Below are 22,220 nucleotides of genomic sequence, written 5' to 3'. Positions count from 1 at the left end.
CATTACAGTACCCATCAAAACTCATCTCTAAAGTCCTTTGGTGTAAAGGACATTTTCATGATCTTAGCGTTGAACATTAAAAATCCATTCATATCCACTTTAACTCATGAGCACCAATAATAAAAAATAATACTTGTTCTATTTCACTTATCTTGGACTGCAAGTACAGAAAGACAAATGGCAATAAAAAATACACAGAAATTATTGTTGAAACTCATGATAAATTGATCAAGATGATATTTCATGACTGGTATTCGTTGTAATATATATATATATATATATATATATATATATATATATATATATATATATAAATATATATATATATATATATATATATATATATATATATATATATATATATATATATATACACACACACACTCCACAGGAATGCTGCAAGTCTAACAGTCACAGAGATGTAATGCGTAGTGAAACAAACCGCCATAGTTTGTCATGTGACCATACTGTTATTGCTTCACTGTGTAGAAATGGATTACCATCTAAAGTCATGTGAAGCTACATAGTTCTGTCAGTCCTTAACAGAAGCATGATGTATCCAAGTAGTCCCTTCTTTGATCAAGCAATAACCATAAATGTCCAGAGATTAAGATCCAGCATACCAAAGATTTGTGGTTTCTCAGATGTAGTTTTAAGGTGTAAAATACAATCCGAAGAAGGACAACTCAGATTTTCGTGGTTACCACTGTCCACAATTTTTGCAGGTGAGAGGACGAAATCTGTTCCCTCCATCCAGTCAGGAACTTGCACATGACAGCTTTAGTCTAGGAGACTGTCCCATGTCACACTGATTCTTTGGCACATTCTGCCACAGACTGATGGATGCAGTGCACTGAAGTTCTTGGCAGGGACACAAATGTGCTATAGAAAACAAATGTAAAACTAAATTTACGGCTATATGACAAACACATACGCATGACCTTTCAAGTGCATGCACATACACACACTATTACTTATACTTCCCTATCCAGCCTCGAGTAAAAGTGCATCAACTCATTGCTCATATGCCAAACATTCAAATTTTTGTCATCTATCCAAAATAGGGCACATTCAAAAGTGCAATACATTAGCACAGGGATTTGGGTTTTAGTCAATGCAGGCAACAAGTACAAAACCCAATTTTATGTGAATCCAGGGCAGTTTCTTTAAAAAAGCGTTCTAAGCAAATGGGAGAAACAGATGAAGAGTGGGTGCAGTAAGCTAATGTGCAAATAGCAAACTAGACTTCACTTAACATTTAAGCACACTGAAATTTTCTAATCATTAAGTTCTTGCTTGTGCAAGTACCTTGCCATCTTTCTACAGTTCCAACAGTCATGTTCCAACCTTTAAGAACCCAGACACAAATAGTAGTCAGAACATTTAAAAAGGCATGGTAGGATGCTAATTTGTAATTTTTTTTCTAATTATGCTTACATTAAACACAAATGAATGTACAGTATTTATTAGCTTATTTAAACCTTTATGAAGAAAAAGAAAAATGATCATTTTTGCCATTTACTAAAAAACAGGAAAATGTTTTTGTTTTGTTTTTTTAAAAATCAGTCATATTTACTATAGAAACTAGAAGAATTATGAGGGGGAAAAAGTGACCTACATAAGGTCTCATTACAAATGAGATCATGTAAGGTGCATCGTAAAAAATTGAGCAAGGGCCTATGAGCACTAACAGCTCATACTTCATTATGGCACAACTGTGTTAACCATCAAATAGGTGTCTGCCATGACAAACTTATTTTGAGATGGTTAAAGGCTTAGTGTACACAAGCTTTGGAAAAAAAAGGCATTAAAAGAAAGTGCTACAGCAATTTTGGATGGACACAAAAATGTGTTTATATTTTGTTTGTGCCTTTCATTAGCAACTACTAGGTAGATGTTCCATGTCGAGTACAAAAAAAAAGTTCCATACACTCTTAAAATCCAAATAAGCTAAAACAAGGACATACTCAGCAAGTTAGTTACATTACATATTCAGATACCCCCATAAGCACCACTGACCTGTTAATACCTCATTACACAAACAAATATCACTAAAAGTGTAACAATTTAAATCTTTTGTTGACCAGCAAAGCCCAAACTGGAATAGCAACAATCCGATCTCAAGCTCAACTCTCCTCTTACTGCTGTGGGACTTACTGGGTCAAAATGAATGGGTAGTAAGCAATGCTCTTCCAAACTCTTGTTTTTTGTTTTTTTTTTATAACAAAAGGAAGTACAAACAGAATGAAGGAAAATGAAGAGAAATACATAAGACAAAAGCATTATGTGGCAGGAGTATCAACTTCCTGCTCAGCCTTGGTTGGAATTCTAGGGCTGGCCAGTGTGGGAGCTGTCAAGGTTGGGGTGGAAGTGGGCGTAAGAGTAGGAGTAGAGACTGGTGGGCATGGTGTAGATGTAGTGTTAAGACTCGTGGCTGAGGTGGGAGTAGGAGCTGTAGTAGTAATAGAAGTGGAGGTAGTAGCTGAGGCTTGCTTTTCAGGAACAGCCTTGTCAGATTTGGCTGGAGTGTTAATTGCGGTGGGAGCTGGCTTGCTGTAGTCAAGTTTCAGAATGTGCTGCTGCAGGTGCCTGATCCAGTCCTCCTGCACTGACAGGGGGCCATGAAACTCCACATCGCAAAACCTGAAAGAGGGATAAATCTCAGCATTATTTGTTTATTCAGCATTATGATTACTTGGGCAATTAAGGACTTGAAATTTTTAAACGAAAAACTCTACCATACAGAGTGCCCCAAGGTTAGTTATAAGTAGGGTATGCATCAGTGTCACCCAGTCCTGTGTTCATACATACTCATGCTCATACATACAAAAAATGTCAACATCCAATATCACGTGATACTATGTGACTTAAGCCCAGTGAATGGTGTCACACTAATAAACAAATGACATGAAATTACAGTGGTCTAAGCCAAATTTCACTATAACGCAAAATCAAACAAACGCTGCAATATTCAGAGGAGCTTGCAATTTTTCAACATTTTCAAAAGCCCTCATCGATGTTCGATGCACACGAATACACCTAAAAGGTCTCAATTACTAACAAACATCACTGTGAAAGTTTCTGTGAAATAATTTTTGTGCAATCGCAATTTCACCAAGTAGTTTCAAGTAGTTTTCCACAAAATAAAGCACAAGAAACGCTGCTTTTTTTTTTAAGCTGCAGAGAAATTAAGCATTTTTGGCCACAACAATCAAAAAAAAAAAATGCTGCAAAATCCTGCTAGATGAGAAAAATGTCTACAGACAAGCCGAGCTCAGGGAAAATAACAGCGCTTATCCAGTATGTTGTTCTTGATGATTAGCTACTACAGTACAAGTCATTGACAATGAGGAATTCTGACACAATGAAGGAAATGAAATGTACTGAACTTTAGAAGCACATTTCTAAAGTGAAACAACACCGACCATTCTCTATATCAACCCTTATCAGTTCAAAGGTAGTTAATGGAGATAATGGAACTAATGTACTTTTAAACTCAACTTGCTAACTTTGTAAAAAATAAGCCTTGTAGTGTATGCATATGGAAACACACGTGTGCTTTTCATTGCCACTATGTAAACCAGGGAAACATAAACAGAGCTAAATAAAATGTTCAACAATGATTAATTAATACTAAGTAAGTTGTAGTAATGGTTTTGACAAGTACCAAAAACATATACTCGGTCTGAAAAAAACTGATGAATTCCTATAGCCCTACCACTGATTTTGCAGCGTTAAATATGTTAACATGTAGGTACATTTTGTAAAAAAAAAAAAAAAAAAAAAAAAAAAAAAAAAAAATGGAATACTATCAGAATTACATTTTTTTTTAAATTCGTCCTCTTTTTCCTGGACAAGTCCTCATTTAGGACCTTAAAAAGTGTCTGGCTGGGATTTCTAAATTTGAGAAAATATCTGGGATTCGTCTTTAATTTCACTATGATGTGCTTATGGTCTAATACGGCATCATGTGTGCGCATGTTTGCATTGCTTTAACCCCTCTCTGTAATTCCCACTTTCTCACATACCAACTGGTCGATTCTAAAAGGCTTGCAGCAATTATTGACCAAATTCCTGCCTCTCAACCATTAGCCTACTCTCAGAGAACGTTAAGCACTGTTGTGTATGGCGTCGAACAGTTGCTTGACAATATCAGCAAATGACAGCTGTCTTGAGTCAAAACGATGCCCATGGCCATATAAGGTCATTTTTAATTTCATGTTATCACATTGCTTCATATTACATGGCCATTCAAATGTGTAAATGATGGCAGACGGGGCAGAAGGTACACTCATGGCATCTAAAATTTTATTTTATTCCATGGACATTCAAAAGAATGTAGTAAAAAATGTAAAACATAGGCAGAGTGAAACCAATTTTACTTAGACTGTATATATTTATGTGATGCTAATAGTATGTCTTTTTCAGTGTATTAAAATTTGCATTCATAGTAACACTGACATAACACAATTTAGACAGTTGCTTGATTTAAGTTCTGGTTCTCTCTTGCCAGTGTTGACTCACATGAGCAACATCCTGTAGATTTTGCGCAAAGTTAATTTTGTCAGAAATTAACACGAATTGTTCTCTGATGCTTTTGTGATGTAAAGTTACCCTGCATCAAAGACAGTGATCTTTTTTTATTTTATTTTATTAAAACAAATCCAAACGTTTTTTAGCTATAAAATAATCCCCAAATAAAAGTATTTTAGATCACATTGCTTTTCTCTTGACTTTATTTACACGTTTATATATCATTATTTACATTACTTTCGTATTGTGATACTTGGATTACATTACTGATTAAATTTTTTATGAAGTATTTTGTAACTGTAACAGAATACATTTTTAAAGTAACCCTCCAAACCCTGGTCCTTGACCCTTGGCTCATTTCCAAAATCTAATCAGTTCATCTGCTGTTTACAATGATAATTCCATATAAATCCTACAAACTTTCAACCACTCGCTCTTGAGATAACCCACTAAAGAGAGTCTTAGTCGGACGTACATACACATGGACAAACCGAAAACATAATGCCTCCGCCACCTAGTGGCAGAGACCTAAAAATGTTGTAGATACAACTCACCTGCACTTGAGGGAATAGATTTTACCCACAAGTTTAACCAGAGGAGTGGAAGGGGGCTTTGGCACAAGGGCAGGAACAGTACTAGTGCGAGGTGGTTTGGGAGGACAGCTTTCTCTCTCCCCTCCATCAGCATGTGATGGATGTTTCAGGGGTCGTCGCTCAATGCCTAGTTAAACAATAAATCAATGAGTAATATTAAGAAAGCACGTATTCAAATAGAAATGTTCATTCAGACAGTTATCTAATCGTGTGGCAGCAGCACAACCCATAAAATCATGCAAATACAGGTCAAGAGCTTCAATTAATGTTCACAACAAAGATCAGAAATAGAAAATATGTGATTGTAATGAGTTCCACCATGGCATAGTTGTTGGTGTCAGACTGGCTGGTTTGAGTATTTCAGAAATTGCTGATGTCCTGGGATTTTCATACACAATGTTCTTTACAGCTTACACTGAATTGTGAGAAAAGTAAAAGGTATCCAGTGAACAGCAGAGCTAACGGGAAGACTATGGTATCTCGTATAACTACTCTTTACAAGCAGGGCTATCAGAAACACATCTCAGAAAACATAAAATGCTGAACATTGATGTGAATGGGCTACAACAGCAGGAGACCACATTGCATTCCACTCTTGTCAGCCAAGAACAGGAATCTGAGGCTACAGTGGGTACAGGATCACCAAAATGGGATAGCTGAAGAATGGAAAAAGACCAGATGTTTTTCCAACTGTTTTTATTTGAGTTTGAGACTGAAGACTTCTTGTTATTCTCCTCTGACCGCTCTTAACAAAGCGCTTCTGCCAACAGAACTGTTTATTTTGTTTTTCGCACCATTATGTGTAAACTCTAGAGACTGTTGTGTGTGAAAATCACAGGAGATCAGCAGTTTCTGAAATACTTAAACCAGCCCATCTGGCACCAACAACCATACCACAGTCAAAATCACTTAGATCACATTCCCCCACCCCCAAAACCTGATGTTGGATGTGAACATTACCTGAAGCTCTTGACCTGCACTGTGCTGCTGCCACATGATTGGCTGATCAGATATTTGCATAAATAATCAAAGGTACACATGGCTACAGGGGTACTAAAGTGGCTGGGGGGTGTATGTACAAGAATGTACAATGGCTGCCAAATTTGAAATGAAAAGTTCACTGATATTTCATCTGCAATATTATAATTAATTCTACCATATTAAGAATTGACAAAAGCATTGCTTCCATTTACAATTGTACAGTATCTCCTCAGTTTCACATTTCAAAATTGGACTGCTTTTTAATCCTGTTCAGAATTACATTTTTGTTGTTAATAAGGTACACCAGTAACTGTGAATGGGATTTTAAGAGCAGGACAGAGACCCTCCATCAGTTCTGGTGTTACAAGTGTTCAGGACGCAGTGAGCAAATAGGATTCATCTTGTGGCAGTGAAGTACAATGCCAAAAAGAGTCACTGCTGTTACTTTTTCCAATATGACACAGAAATATATCAACTAAGAAGCTAAAAATGTATTGTCAAATGCAATTTGGTTTTCCACTGAACAGAAGAGCACATGTGTAAAAGTATATCACAAAGGTGTTCTTACCTCGTGTCACCCGGACATTAAGTTCACTCCGGGCCACTTGTGCATGTGGGGTTGCACTGCTTGAGTGATGTCCCCTCTCCTGGGTACTGATGCCATGGTGAAAAGAGGTGCCATTTCGATTTTTTACCTCTACTGCCCGTGATAATGAACTCCACGAACTGCTCATGAACTGCCGTTCAACGGTCCTCCCCTGGGACAGTGTTTGAGACCCCCACTGAGCTGATGACTGCTTCTGAGATATAGTGGATAAAAAGTTTGAATCAGATAGAAAGCACAACTACTCTTCTGCAAGACAACTGTAGCAGAGCAAGTAAAGTAAGGCAGATTTACTTTAATTGCCCTCTATGAGGCTGTATTGAGTCAGCTGTTTCAGCTGAGTCAAGGTTTTAAATTATGATAATCATGCAGCATGTTCCACTACATTTCACTAATCCACTCCTCACAGGACCTCGGCAAGACTAAAAGCGCATTAATGCACAATTATTGATCTTCCCAACAAAAAAACAAGGTGACAATGCATGAGATTGCCCATTTACAATGCCCATACAATCTAAAGTCCTTTGCGTGCCTAGAAAAGCACTATATAAATCTAAGGTATTATTATTATTATTATTTTATCAATGCTATTATTGTTCATGCGACATAGTAGAAGCAACTGTACCTTCTTTTGGGCAACATGCCCATCTGATAGGTAGCTACGGTGGAGCTCAGCTACTGTTTGTGGCCGGCTGCGCATCCAGGCACTCAATGTCTCAATGGGTGAACCGTTCACAGACCATTCTGTCACACCAAACTGTCGCAAATGAGCCCGAGCATGGCTGGCCAAAGCTTTCCGATTCTCAAAGGCAAAACCGCACAACTCACAGCTAGCATCTAAGGAAGGCCACAGAAAATCATAAACCCGACAGTATGTGAGGCATGAGTCTGAAGATTGTAAAGCTAGATATATGCTGTTATATTTGCTGGAAGTCACTCTTTTCATGTAAGAAGACACTACTGAGCAATCTGATAATAAAAATACACTCTTACCTATGCGGCCTACCCCATACTTGTCTGTGGACATTCTTCCTTTAAAAGAGAAGTCCTGTGGTGGTGTTGAGAAGGTTTTTGACTGGACTGGTGGGCACCTTTGGCCAAGGTGTCCTTCAGTTCCCAGCAACCTCTTCCCAATGGGTTTCATACCAAGAAACTTCCCTGCTGGAGGAGTAGCTGACAGTCCTGTGGGCCCAAATCCACGCTTATGGAGGCGTGAGTTGGTGTGGTGCAGGTTAATGGGGGCTTTTGGGGAGACTCTGGATGACTGATACCCTTGACTGTCCCAGGGTGAGCTGCTTTCTTGCCCTGGTTCCTCTTTTACACCTAACACAACAGATGCTGGTGTGGTGCCCTGATTCCGCATAATCTCCCACAGCGTATCGATGGGTGAGCCATTGACGGACCACTCGGTAATACCCATGTGGCGTAAGTGTGAGCGGGCATGGCTGGAGAGTCCTTTGCGGTTCTCAAAATACTCGCCACAGAACTCACAACGGATATCACGGGACGGTTCCCTCTCCTGAGTCATTACTGGAAAAGTATAGAGTAAAGGAGATTAAAGACTTGTGTTAAGACAATAATAAATGAGAAGAGCAATATGTTAGAAATAGCAAGCCAGCAGCACCTTCTAATTATGGATTTTGATGCACCAGACTTAGATCTCTACTGTGATACTTATTTATTTCTATTATTCACAAGGTAAATACATCACAAACAAATTTATTACTTACACAGGTTGATGGGATGCCCATTATCTGAGCTCATCCAGCTCGGATGCAGTGACTCAGAGTTATAACCTTCACGCCCCCCTCCAGTCACGGTAACCTCCACCTGCTCGGGTTCTGGTTTAGGCTTAACCATTAGCACTGTTGGAGAGGTGTTGGTGACAGGTGCTGATACTGCCATCTTGGCAGGCTGCTGCTGACTGATAGAGAAAGCCTGTCGGCTATGGATCCCTCCTGGTGGGGAAGAATACTGGTGTGAGGTCCGAGGGGGTCCTGGGCTTGGAGAGGATGAGGATGATTTCAAGGATTTCAGAGGCATGACGCATGGCAAACCTCGGCGAGTTATGAGGTCTCGTAGTGTATCGATGGGCGAGCCATTCACGGACCATTCGGTGATGCCCAGCTGACGCAAGTGGGAACGGGCATGACTGGAGAGGCCTTTGCGATTCTCAAAAAGCTCACCGCAAAACTCACAACACACATCTTTCATTGGTTCAGCTACAATTATAAAGGGAAAAGAAAGACGCTGACATGTAATAAAAGCAAGACCAGTTTGTCTACATCAGGGCTGTCCAGTCTAATCAGAAAATGTGTGGGTGCAGGTTTTCACTTCAACCAAGCAGAAGCCACACCTGAATCTATTGAAAGTCAAGCTCAACTGATTAAACAGGTGGAAACAGGTGTGGCTCCAGTTTGTTTGGTGTTTGTTTGCACCTACACCAACCCTTTAGGAATAAGATTGGACACCCCTGGTCTACATAAATTAACAATTACAAAAGTTTACACTACCAGTCAAAAGTTTAGACACACTCGTTCTTTATTTATTATTTTTCCCCCCACAGTTTAGAATAATAATAAAGTCATCAAAACTCTGGAAGAACACAAATGGAACTGTTGGCACAATTTTATATTATAAATGTTGGCACAATTATATTTTTGTCTACAACACCAATTTCAAACATTTAATCATACCTTCAGATCAAAAGATTTTTAGTATCATGAGAAACATTTCAGTCAATTGTCAAGTGTCTCCAAACTTTTGGTAGTGTATATGATATGTATCATATATATATATATATATATATATATATATATATATATATATACACACACATACATATACATACATAATATATATATATATATATATATATATATATATATATATATATATATATATATGGTCTGGTATACAGTTCCCCAGTTCCAGTCCCAAAACACCCTCGATTCCATGTATCTATTTACTCTGTTCTAATCTCATACAATTTCATGAATGCTACATAACAGATTCATGGAGCCCACTTTATGACAAGCTGAAAACCATTTCAGTACTTCACCTATTCAAGACTCTGACTTTATAACCAAGCAGCAACTTATGCTTTAGGGTAAATTTGCATACAGAAAAGCATAATATAATGTATCAAGTCACCTTGAGGAATGGACATCAGCTCCCTGCCACTCAAACGGAAGACCTGCTGTGAAGGTTTCAGCTTCTTGGTGGGTGGACTGAGCAAGGTGTGGGTGGAGGAAGAAGAAGATGCGGAGGTAGCTTTGGAGCCAACACCACTTTTTAATGATGTGTTCTTTAATAGGACAGAGTTGGAAAGGTAGGGCCTCTTGGAAGTAGAAGTAGGTGTGGATGTGGCGGGAGAGGGAGGAGCCACGCTGTGTCCATGGACCCTCAGGTCCTCCGGGCTATCAGAGCGGAAAGAGGTAGCTCTGCGCTTGAAGTCATCAGTGAGGATGAGTGTGTTTAGCAGGTCGATGGGGGACCCCTTGGACTCAGAGTATTCCACACCAAAGTGACGCAGGTGGGCTCGTGCGTGACTCGAGAGGCCTTTGCGTGTTTCAAACCAGGCACCGCATAGCTTGCATATGATGTCTGTGTTAGAATCCATATCCATTGCTATAAGCAGAGGGAAAGAAATGGGAAGGGTAGAGTGGCCACAGAAAGTCATGAGGAATACAGAAAATCAATAGATGCTATTAGATACATTAAAGACATTTGGGTGATGACCAAGTAGCTTGAAAGCTTTCTTTGGCTTTCCCAAAAGTAAAACCAAACCAGATGTTAAAAAAATGAAAGCAAAGAAGAAATGTTGAGTCATCAGACTACTTTACTTTGTTCTAAGTTTCTAAGATTGTATCTAAGAATGTTCTAAGTTATGTTGTTAACATTTGTATCACTACATTCAAAATATCAACCCTATCCTAAATATCAGGGAACCGTCTTTTCTTACACATGACCAGCAACATAACAGCCAAGTGAATGTTAATCAGTTTGAAATAGAACCTTCTCTTTCATCTGATGATTTTATCCCCTGCTTTCTTTATTATCTAACCCTTTATTAGATTATATTTAAATATTGACTTGTTATATATCCATAGCTGTGAAAACTACTGACAATTAACTAAATCAAAAGTGGAACATTAATGCATTCTCACTGAGATTGAGGGGAGCCTCTGTTTCTTGTGGTGCCCAGAGTGGTCTGGATGAGGCAGTTGACAAGGCTGAATTGTGGGCCCTTGACATAGACCTGTGCTCAAGAGAGCGCAGAGGGGAAGACACGGGCAGCAATGAGGAGATGGGGGCCTTCCTCAGCACTGGGGATGGGGAAGCAGACAGAGAATGAGAGGGGGATGGAGACCTCCCAAATGGAGAGGATGGCCGCAAGCCAGAAGGTGAGGGGTTGCTTGGGGAAGGGGGAGATTTTGCTACACTACGCAGAAGTGAGAGGGGCTTAATGTCTTGTGGTTCGTCTTCAAACTCTGCACTCCTGCTGGGACTTGGCATAGGAATGCAGAAAGCATGATGGTGAGTGTTTTTGGGTGATAGTGTTGGTGAGTGTGATGGGGGTGAGGCAGGTAAGTGGGAGTCAGTGGCCCGCTCCTTGGTTATCTGGTAGAGGAGATCTATGGGTGCACCACTGCTTTCAGACACGCCCACACCTAGCTGGCGCAGATGAGAGCGAGCATGGCTGGATAGACCTCGCCGTGTCTCAAATAGGGCACAGCAGACCTCACACTTCAGCAAACTGGAGCCTGGAGAAAATTACATTGTGGACAGTAACACTTAATTATTACTGTCAAATAAATGAATAATTTTTGATAGTAATGTCCAACAGTTTAAAATTAGATCCTGAAGGCTAAATATCAGGCTTTGTGTTACGATTCTAATATATTCCTTGTTTAGGACATGCAAAAGGGGTCAATAAGGGAAAACAAATATACACTACATCTCAGCCATCAATTAAGCAGATATTTTTTCATATTTCAAGTCTGTTAATGTAAACACATCACACTAAAAAACTAGGTAATCACACCTTTTGGCTCAGTCTCTCCTGCAGCAGTTGAACTGTTTGATCCCGGGCTGGAGTTAAAGTCATCTTGCAGTTGAACTTTTTCCTCTGCCACCGCCTTGTTGTTCCCACCTTTTTAATAAAGTGGAGTCCAATTAAAGAGGCTGCATATATCAGTTGTAATGGCTAAATAATTATGCTGAAGCAAAAAGTCATTAAGAAATTTCATGCATAATTTTACTACAAGTACATTTACTGAGGCTAAAGTAGTCAACAACATCAAAATAAGTACAGCTGCACTACTACTGATGGATTCATATATCATATACTACTAACCTTCATAAACTCTTAATATTACATTATTCATCTTAACCAATTTTACCCAGCCCCTACAAACAATTATTTGATAACTACACTGAAAGTAATAGGTAGGAATGTAAGTCCTGGGCGTTTATAGGATTTATTATACATGATTTATTATACAAATTGAGGAGTATGGTGAGGGAGGACAGTGTGTTTTTTCTGCTTGGTGTGTTCTATTTAAAATCAACCATTACACACGATCACAATGACAACAAGCTGTTTGAAGAAAGAAGCCCTTCCTGGGTGCATCCCACACAATCCCACACAGTTTTCAACAAGTGACCCCATTTTCAACATAATGATCAAAACACATATCCAGATCAACATAGAAATGGTTGCCGAAGAAAATGGTTGTTTTCTGACGGCCATTTCAGTGTCCAGATTTGAACTCTAAAGAACACCTGTGGTCTGAATTGAAGAGCAACATCCACATTCACAAACCTAGGAATATAAAGGAGTTTAACAAGGTCTGTATGGAGGAGTAAACCAAGATCCCCCTATAGGAGTCTCCAACCTTGTTAGGTATTACAGGAAGCAGCTCAGTACTCTATTCTATCCAGTATAGTATTCTATCTGGGGCAGGGGTAAAAAAAAAAAAAATTAAGCCCTGGACTAATTCATTCACTAGTTTAACTCATTCATTCATCTTCTGTAACCACTTTATCCTGGTCAGACTGCAGTGAATCCGGATGCTGTCCCAGGAACACTGTACGTGAGGTAGGATGGGACTGCAGAACACCAAGTACACATTTACATTTAATTAAATAAAATTTACATTCATTAATTTAGCATACACTTTTATCCAAAGCTATTTACAAATAAGGAAATACAAGCACAGCGATATATTAAGCAGAGAACAATAAAAGTAGTGTTACCATACATGATTTTTAATTGAATGCTAGAGTTAGTTAAGTGTTTATGGAAGAGGGGGGTCTTTAGCCAATTTTTGAAGATGGTGACCGATTCTGAGGCCCGGATTGAGGTTGGAAGTTCATTCCGACCACTGAGGGACAGTCAGTTTGAAGGTTCTGGAAAGGGACCTCATACCTCACTGAGCAGGATCTCCCTGGCATGGGTCATTAACTGACCATACACACATTCACACACTCATTCACACCTAATGGCAATTTAATGTAGTCAATCTATTCTGGGAGGTGGGAGGAAACTGGAGAACCCCCAAAAATCCATGTGGTCATAAGGAGAACTCCTTTAAAACTCCACACAGAGATCAACCTGAGCTCAGGATCAAAGCGAGGACCCTTGAGCTATAAGACAGCAACGCTACCCGGTGCAACACCAGACCACTCTTGCGTCAAGTTTTAAAGGCTGAAATTGCCCCAAATATCCTTAAAATTAACGTGGTCTGGTTGTGCTCTTAGTGATGCCAGACAGCAAGGAGCAGTCTCATGTGATTACATAATTTTGATGGGTCTAAAATCAAGGTCATCCATTAGAATATCCTGTAAGTGTATAAACGCAGCAAGGACAAATACAGTCAGTCAATTTTTCCACTCCTTTTTGTGTGTCCATGTCATAGCACAACCATTTTGAGTAAAAGCAGAGAGTATAATTAAACACCAGACATCAATTATATGAACTGAGCCTTATTGTTGAGAAAGAATATGAAACACAGAGCCAAATAAAATCAGGGTGACAGATTATCAATTGCTTTAAGAGCAAGGCCTTAGCTTAGACAAAGTACAGAACCACATGTGGTTTCGATATGTGTAAAGATCCAGTCCACTCACCATCAGCTTCACCATCATTCTGGCTCTCTCTCCAAGGCTGAGTTGGAGATACAGGTATCTGCAGCACTGGTTCTGAAGTTCCACTTTCTTCATCGTTTACTAACATGGACTCCTCTTCTTCTTCTTTACATGGTTTCTTGTCTTGTGTCTCAGGGTTAAAAGCAGGGGTAATGGATAAAGCGAGGTCAGGCCGCTTAGAGAAGAGTTCACGGAGGACGTTAATAGGCGAAGCAGTGACCTCCCAGTTGGTGATGCCAAAGTCTCGTAGGTGTGCACGGGCATGACTGGAAAGGCCAGCCCTGGTGTCAAAGCCAGCACTGCAGAACTCACAGCGCATCACACTGAAGGTTGTTGGGTCAAAGTTGGCAACTGGTCATGGGGCATCCAGAAGAACAGTGCCAGAAACAGAAGGATACAGAAGCAAAAACTAAAACCAAACCTCAACAAAAAAAAAAACACCAAAGCTCATCTAAATACAGGGTGTCTGAAAACTATCTTTATAACTTTGATACTCAATGAAAAATGTATTAATACACACAGAATTGCCAATCAAGGAAATTTATACACACAAGACCAATTTTTTATTTTTATTTATTTATTTTTTAAGAAGTTATAAACATTCAATATGAGCACCATTAGTGACACGCAAAACATCCGGGTAATCCAATTGCTGTCATGTACACTGTGAGATATCCACATCAATGCTTTCAACAGCAGCTGTGATTCTCGCCTTCAGATCATGTGTCTGTCACCCAAGTGTTGTACAAACAATCTTTGTCAAGTCCCCAAAAAAAGAAATTGCGGGCTGTGATGTCAGAGTGATTTAGGCAGCCAAAGAATAGCACCTCTATGGCCAATCTACCTGTTTGGGAATGTCATATTCAGAGACGATCAAGACCCAATGTGGTGTCAACGGGAAAATCCCAGAATTTCTACACTTCCTGGTTGTCTTTTTATATTGGAAAAAAAGCTGATCATTTTCAGACACCCTGTACGTGGTGGCAGAAGATAATGAAAGAAAATGATATCTACTTTTTCTGAGGATCAGTACTTTGTGAGTGTGAACATTTGGCAGCAAATAATACAAATTCTGTGAATGATATGTATTATATTTCAAGGATGAATGTCAGTATGTGGCAGCGAGGGCATGAGTGAGTGCTGTGTGTATGTCAGGGGAGGAGTCATGGAGAATGAGCAGGTAACAAGTGAGTGTTTACACCTGTGAGCTATTAATGAAAACTATATATATTCTGTGTTGAAGTGGGAAGTGGGAGACAAAAACCCCAGACAGAGAGAGACGACACAAACAGCTCCAGTGACCTTGACCATGAGTGGAATGTCAAGAGTGGAAATCTTGTGTTTGTATATTTTAGTTAAATAAAAAGTGACTTTTATTATTTCAAGAGAAGTGCTCAAAACCATGGTGTGAATTTAAATCAAATAACCTGTGTCACTCAGAAGCCTGCCTCCCATGTCCTTATTCCCTCTCCCACCTACCAAAGTGTCATAAGGTATTTGATAGTAATAAAAACTGAAATTACTGAATGAGGTCTAAAGCTAGATGAACCTTACCTTTTTTCTTCTTTTTTTGGTAGGAGAACTTCTTCTCAATGGCATTAACTTCTTCTGGGGATATGAAGTGTCTAACCTTGTAACTGACTCCAACTCTGTTCAGGTGACCCCTAATATGATTGGCCAGTCCAATTCCATTATCAAAACAGTCTTGGCAGTAGGGACATTTCTTTTCTACAGTCTTCAACAAAATGCCCTCTTCATCTTCCTCATCTTCAGTTAAGACATCAAGTAGATGGTTGACAACATCCTCATCCTCTTCACTGGCATTATCGTTCTGATTGTTACCCCCATCATCTTCGTCATCGTCATCATCATCATCATCATCATCATCATCATCAAGATCATTGTTATCATTATCTTTTTCATCATCAAGATCATTATTGTCATTATCTTTTCCATCATCATCATCAAGATCATTATTATCATTATCTTTTCCATCATCATCATCAAGATCATTATTATCATTATCCTTTTCATCAGTGGTGTTTTTGCTATATTCATCCTTTTCGGTGTCAGGTGGGGTCTCTTCATTTGTCTCTTCTTTGGAGTCCTCACTGGTCTTTGGTGGAGGAGAGGTGTTGAGGTCTAAAGCTAGAGCAGATGTTTCCACTCCTGCAAGAGTGAAAGTGGTCAGTTATGTGAAGAGCAGAACTACAGAAGCACTGTTCTTCCTACTCAGTAATGGTCTACATGTCATAAATATCTGGTTATATAAAAATGCTGGCTGCAATAAAAACAGATATCAACAACACACAACAACAGGATGTATGGTCTTCTTAGATAATTACTTAATTTATTAACTGTCCTGTTTTTAAGACTATTCATATGTGACTACAGTTCTCACAATGAACTCTCATCCAAACTCTCATCTATAATCATCCATAAACACTTAGTAAGGCATAGTGATTGTAATTATTAGATATAGGAATAGTTTTACTCATTTGTAGATCCATTAATAACTAAAATATATGCAACAGCACTTGTTGGGAATAGCCATGCATAACGAAAGAGTACTTAAGATGGTCATAATCAGTTTATATGCCTTTCAGTTAGCAAGAGGAGGAAGTTCCTAACAAAAGATTAATTTATATATACACATATACACACTAACATATACGTATTTTCAATGTTACAGATGCTGTGATTATGTAAATTAAATGGTTTATGTTATTAATATTTTATGTAATTCTACTAAAATCTGAATTAAGAGATATTATAGGCATTGTTTTAAAGTTACATATATGTGCACAAATATACAGGAATGCATAATATAACAATGTATGTTCAGGGTAAAACTGTTTAGTAAAGTGGCTTATATGATACCCATAAGCAACCTCATGTTGAGAGGAAATAAGAATCTTATTTACATATATTATTATACTTTAATAATTATACATATATTATTTTATTTAAATAATAATAATAACTTTATTTGAAATCTAAATGTTTATTTGTACAAATACAATTAGTGCAATTGTTTAATAAAACACTGGCTTCAAAATTGTTTACATCCTTACAATTAATATTTTATGCACTTAGTCTCTTCTATTAATGTCTAACAAGGTTGGAGATACATCATCCACTTTGAATCTAACAAGGTCGGAGACATTTGGAGACATTTTGGATCCTTCATGCATTTGAGTTCCTTTATATACCCTTTATATAGGGTATTTGTGTAATATTTAAGTGTAGGGTATTTGGGTAATATTAGGTATAGGGCATTTGAAGCTAAGAAGCTGCATTTTGTGTGATGATTTCTCTGCCAAACAGTTTGTTGTTATAAAAGTGGTAGTCAACAGTTGAGTTGAAACTTAATGCCCACAAGAATCAATTAAACTGCGCAATTCTAAAACTGATTTTTGGACTATCTTTTATATATATATTATATATTTGGACAAGCAAACATTGATCATGATGAAACAGTACCTATTAATAAAGTTGATATTGTTGAACAAAAACACGAGGAAAACATGCTTTTTCAATCATTGATTCAACAGAAATATCATGTGGAAAAAGTAAGTACACCCTTGGCCTCAGAAGCTAGTATTTCCCCCTTTAGCAGAAATAACTTCTTGTACCACTCTTCCATGCAATATTCTTTCAGTTGTAAGATGCTTGAGGATTTTCTTGCATGTACTGCCCATTTCAAATCCCCCCACAACATTTCAATGGGATTCAAATCCGGGCTTTGACTAGGCCATTCCATAACACTCCATTTCTTCTGTATGACCCATTCCTTGGTGGATTTGCTAGCATGCTCAGGATCATTATCCTGTTGGAAGGTCCACTTTCCGTTCAACTTCAACTTTCAGACAGATAGCCTCACATTATCTTCAAGCACTCTTTGATATAATGCAGAATTCATAGTTGAATCAGTGATTGCAAGCTGTCCAGTCCCTGAGGCAGCGAAACAAACCCAAACCATAATATTTCGACCATATCATTATGAGGTGCTTCTCCTGAAAAGCTGTCTTTGGTCTGCGCCAAACATGTCTGCTGTTACTGTGGCCGAACAACTCTATCTTTGATTCATTTGTCCAGAGCACATTATTCCAAAAGGCCTGGTATTTGCCTATATCCTCATTGGCAAACTGTAGTCTTGCAAAGGCTTTTTCCTGCCACAGCACACATACAGGTCAAATTTGTACAATCTCATTCTGATTGTAGAAGCACGCACTTTGACACCAACAGTTGCAAGACTTACTAGCAGATCCTGTGATGAAATTTGGGGGTTCTTGGAGACTTCTTTTTGCATCAGACAGTCTACTCTTTGGCTGAACTTGCTTTGCTTTGGCCAGTCCTGAACAATGATGTATTTCAAGTAATTTGGAGATCTTTTTAAATCCCTTGCCAGACTCAAAGGCATCCACAACTTTTTTTTCCTTACAGAACTCTTTAGATCTTGCATGATGAAACCAAATGCCTCAATAACAAAGGAAACGCCAGATACTAGATATGGGAGGGGTATAAATAATACAGGTTCCACCTGCTCTCCCTCAGCAGGTTCTAATCACTGGCACCCAATCTTAAACACCTGATTCTAATTTGATAGGTTTGAAGGTGTGAGAAATGTAAGGTGTAGTTACTTTTCACTTTTCTGTGACTGATCAGGTTTAGTTTTTTTTATTTAAAGTGTGAAAATTACTACAAAATATCATTTTTATGTGTCAATTGATCAACTTCATTAATAGGCACTGTTTCAAAGAGGATCAAATGTTTGCTTGTCGAGATATGCCAATTTCCATAGGGTGTACTTATTTTTTCACATGACTGTATGTGTGTGTGGGGGGGTGGGGTGTGTGTGTGTGTGTGTGTGTAAAGTTTGTTTTCTACAATCATTTTGCCATTTGTTGGCAATAATTCTGGAGGCCACTGTACGGTCTATCCCAGGCTTTATATGTTTTTCCAGAACTCACCGATATCATGTGTCCACAAGTGAAGGATTTCTATTGGAATTTTAAAAAATTAATGTGGACAGAATAAAAGGTTGCAATAAAAACAAAACACTGATATTATCATTTAAAATGTTTTAGATGATGTTTAGTCTGCCTTAAGCAGACTGGCACACAGGAACATTATGCAGCAATGTATCTACATGTTGAACTACATGAGAAACAATGACAAATGGAGTTAAAATTAGACCATTCTTTCTATTTTAGTGGCCTGTATATTAGGAGGGATTGGAGGCCAGAGCTGAGGGCATTTTTGTGGACAAGGCATAACTTGTGTCTAAGCTGAGCCTGTTGTCTTTCAGCCAAAGCTATCCTCTCTTTTGCCCCTCAAAATTGAGCACAGAAACTATGCTGCAGCTGCAATACCCAGCCAAATGCTTCCCAAGAGTCTGCAGCAGAAGCAAAGACCATGTCTCTGCAGGAGACCAAGTTTTAGGCACCATACCTTTTTATAAAAACTTTCTTTGAGATTTTTATGTCTTCTGCATTCATCTATCAGGGAGTAGAGCAAATTATAGATTTGTAAACATTTCCAAAAAATGTTGGTAAAGAAAGTAACATTAGGCAATACACCAGATCCTTGAGCTGTCTGGGACCTTTCAGAGATAGAACTATGGTGCAAGATGCCTGGAAAAGCCTGCCAGCTAATTTCCTTATAGAATTGCACAACATGCAGTTTTAAACACAAAACGCTGTCACACCAAATGTTAATTTGATTTCGTTTTTCAGTGTTTGTGGATCTTTATGCTACAAACTATATTATACTTTTAAATTCACAAACATTTTTGAAATACAATGCTTACCAAGCACACTAACAGTAACACGTGGAAACAAATAATACCTATATACGATTGAAATGATACCCCTGTCATGGTTATTCTGTTGTCTTGTCTTACCTGTTTTGTTGGCCAGCATTAGATCACCCTCTGGATCAGGCAGTACAGATGCTTGTTGGCTCAGCTCTGTTGTTTCCTCAGTGTTTTGCATATGGGTTTTTGTATCACTAGTATCAGTAGACTGGGGATCCAGTCTGCTACTTGCTCGTGTTCGTCCTATTACACGCCTCACAACTCGTTTTGAGCGTCGATTTCCTGTGCCCTTGGATATGACATCCTTTTGCTGTGTTTCAGCCTTTGTGTTTGTAAGTAAAGGCTCAGCAGATTGGAGCTTTGAGACATTCTCTTCTCCAAGCCCAACCTCAGCAGATCCAGACTCCTCCTGTAGGCTTGGACTTTCAAGGGGAGCAGCTTCAGTCTGAGCACTTTCTAATTCTGGCTTATCTGTGGGTTCTGCTAGATTTGCAGATACTGTGTGATTCTGGCTAGGTCCTGGAAAGACATCAGTCTTATTCTCACTCTGTGGATCACAGTCTTTGGACTGAAAATGGTCAACTTCAGGCTTACTTGCCCCCATTTGCACAGAAGCTCTGGTGGGGTACCTATCACTAACCACTGTGGTCGATGCGGCATTACCAGTCAACCGTGTCCATCCTTTTCTGCAGGATTTTTGCTGGAATCGGGGTGAGACACAGGGCCTACCAGCCCTGGTTCGAGTTGTATGTGTCTTGGCATGATCTGCAAGCTCTTGAGGCACATCAGAGCTATAGTTGCACTTGAGACAAACAAACTGGCCACAAATGGCAAAGGACTCTTTAGTGGCTGACTTCCTGGAATTTCTGCGACTTGCTCTCTTCCCTCCCTCCTTCAGCTTTCCCATCTCCTCCAAGATCTTCTGCCGTGACTCCTGGTGGCGTCTGTGATGGTCCAACAGCACCAGCCTATCAGCGAAATTCTGTCCACATTCCATACACTCAAAGCCACACTTCTTGGCACGCCTCCTCCTTACATTATCTTCTCCACACTGTCCCTTACTCCCACTGTCTTGGCCATGTTCTCTCATGTGTTCCCTTAGATGTGCTACTTTTTTAAAGTATATGCTACATTCAACACAGGTGAAAATCTCTTGGCAAAGTTCTCCTCTGGCTTCCAGTGACTGCTCCGTGTCTTGAACCTTCTCTTCCTCTTCCTCCTTAAATTCAAACACACCATCCTTTTCGTTCACAAATTTACTGCACTCTTTTGTCCTGGAGGGATTTACTCTGGTCTTCCTGCCTGTACCTGGTGTGCTCTGCCAAGGATTTAGTCCAGAAAAAGGTCTCAGTAAGGCTCTCTTCTTTCTCCTACGCTGGATGAAGGTGCAGTGTGCCCAGGGACCTGGTGGTGGACTTTCTGGATCTGAATCACCTGGGAAGGTATATACATCTCTTTCGGGAACCCTCTTTATTTCCTTCTTCTTCTGATCAAACCCTTTCTCCCCCTCTTCCTCTTTTTGGTATCCCTCTTTTGATTTTGTGTCTGAGAAAAGTGGCCCAGCGTGATCCGATACACGTCCAACTTTATCGTTTTCTACTGCAAATAAATGGGAAGACTACAAAATTCAGTACCAAATACTGAAATTACATTCTTTTTAATATATATTTCTCTCTGCAAAATAATGCTTTTTCACAAACCACATTGCTGAGTGCTGGACTGTACGGTCTCTGCATGGCTGCATGCATCTCTGTCTTGACCTTGTGCATCCAAAGAACTAGACAAGTTTTTGTCTAACACTATTTTCGCGGGCTTGTCAGGTGTTCGGTAAACTCCACAGTCAAGTCTGCACGCAATGGCATTGAAAAGGGCATACAAACCAGGATAAACTCAGGCTACATGTCCATTATGCATATCTGTCAGAATACCTCTCCAACTTCTATCTGTCAAACTATATATCTCACTCACTTGTCTTGCTCCTGTTCACAGGTGGGACTTCCTGGACTGTGAGCAGCAAGGCCATGAGGATTAGAAAAGTGCTGAAGTTCCTCTTCTAACATATACCAATGGGAACACAGACAACAACACAAATGACTTAACACTGAATATTTATAAATATATACGCACAATGTTCTCCAGAATTATTGGCACCCACAAACTGAATTTTCCATTAAAAAAACAATTTATCTTTGTTCTACCAAAAAAATTACATAATAGTGTTTTATATACTATTTCATATAATATCATACTTTTTATATAATAGTTTGTTCTCTCAAAAAATATATTATTTTATTAAATTATCAATATATAAAATATATTTAAATAAATGCAAATTGTTAGTCTTGAAAAATTTATATTTTGGTTATTCGCTCTCTATTTAAACTCTACTGTTGCCTTTAACCATGTCCTGTTTAGCTTGGTATAAATATGAGGTTACACAGATTGATTTGGAAGTCCAAGATCTCGCTAAAAATGTCTCCAACCTTGTTAGACATAGACAGGTGTCTCAAAATATTAGTTGTTGACCATTCTGAAACCA

The 22,220-nt window shown here is 38.9% G+C and overlaps 1 protein-coding gene across 3 annotated transcripts in view; it reads right to left on the bottom strand.

Moving 5' to 3' along the window:
- Nucleotides 1–311: 311 nt before the first annotated feature.
- wizb (WIZ zinc finger b) overlaps nt 312–22,220 on the bottom strand; it is a 30,371-nt gene continuing 8,462 nt past the window's right edge. For 2 of the 3 annotated variants that reach the window (XM_017452781.3, XM_017452790.3), the window contains exons 4-17: nt 21,650–21,734; nt 21,382–21,527; nt 19,769–21,280; nt 15,418–16,032; nt 13,846–14,214; nt 11,759–11,866; nt 10,881–11,477; nt 9,865–10,341; nt 8,442–8,933; nt 7,705–8,241; nt 7,337–7,548; nt 6,676–6,907; nt 5,088–5,253; nt 312–2,643 (exon numbers count right to left, since the gene is read on the bottom strand). In XM_017452781.3, the coding sequence (XP_017308270.1) occupies nt 2,283–2,643; nt 5,088–5,253; nt 6,676–6,907; nt 7,337–7,548; nt 7,705–8,241; nt 8,442–8,933; nt 9,865–10,341; nt 10,881–11,477; nt 11,759–11,866; nt 13,846–14,214; nt 15,418–16,032; nt 19,769–21,280; nt 21,382–21,527; nt 21,650–21,734 (5,909 nt within the window). In that variant the 3' untranslated portion in view covers nt 312–2,282. The remainder of the gene's footprint in view (nt 2,644–5,087; nt 5,254–6,675; nt 6,908–7,336; nt 7,549–7,704; nt 8,242–8,441; nt 8,934–9,864; nt 10,342–10,880; nt 11,478–11,758; nt 11,867–13,845; nt 14,215–15,417; nt 16,033–19,768; nt 21,281–21,381; nt 21,528–21,649; nt 21,735–22,220) is intronic. The other variant, XM_017452812.3, reaches the window with a different exon arrangement.

Source organism: Ictalurus punctatus, chromosome 2 (assembly GCF_001660625.3).
Source record: "Ictalurus punctatus breed USDA103 chromosome 2, Coco_2.0, whole genome shotgun sequence".
NCBI classification, from domain to species: domain Eukaryota; kingdom Metazoa; phylum Chordata; class Actinopteri; order Siluriformes; family Ictaluridae; genus Ictalurus; species Ictalurus punctatus.
This window is presented reverse-complemented; position numbering and strand designations above follow the sequence as displayed.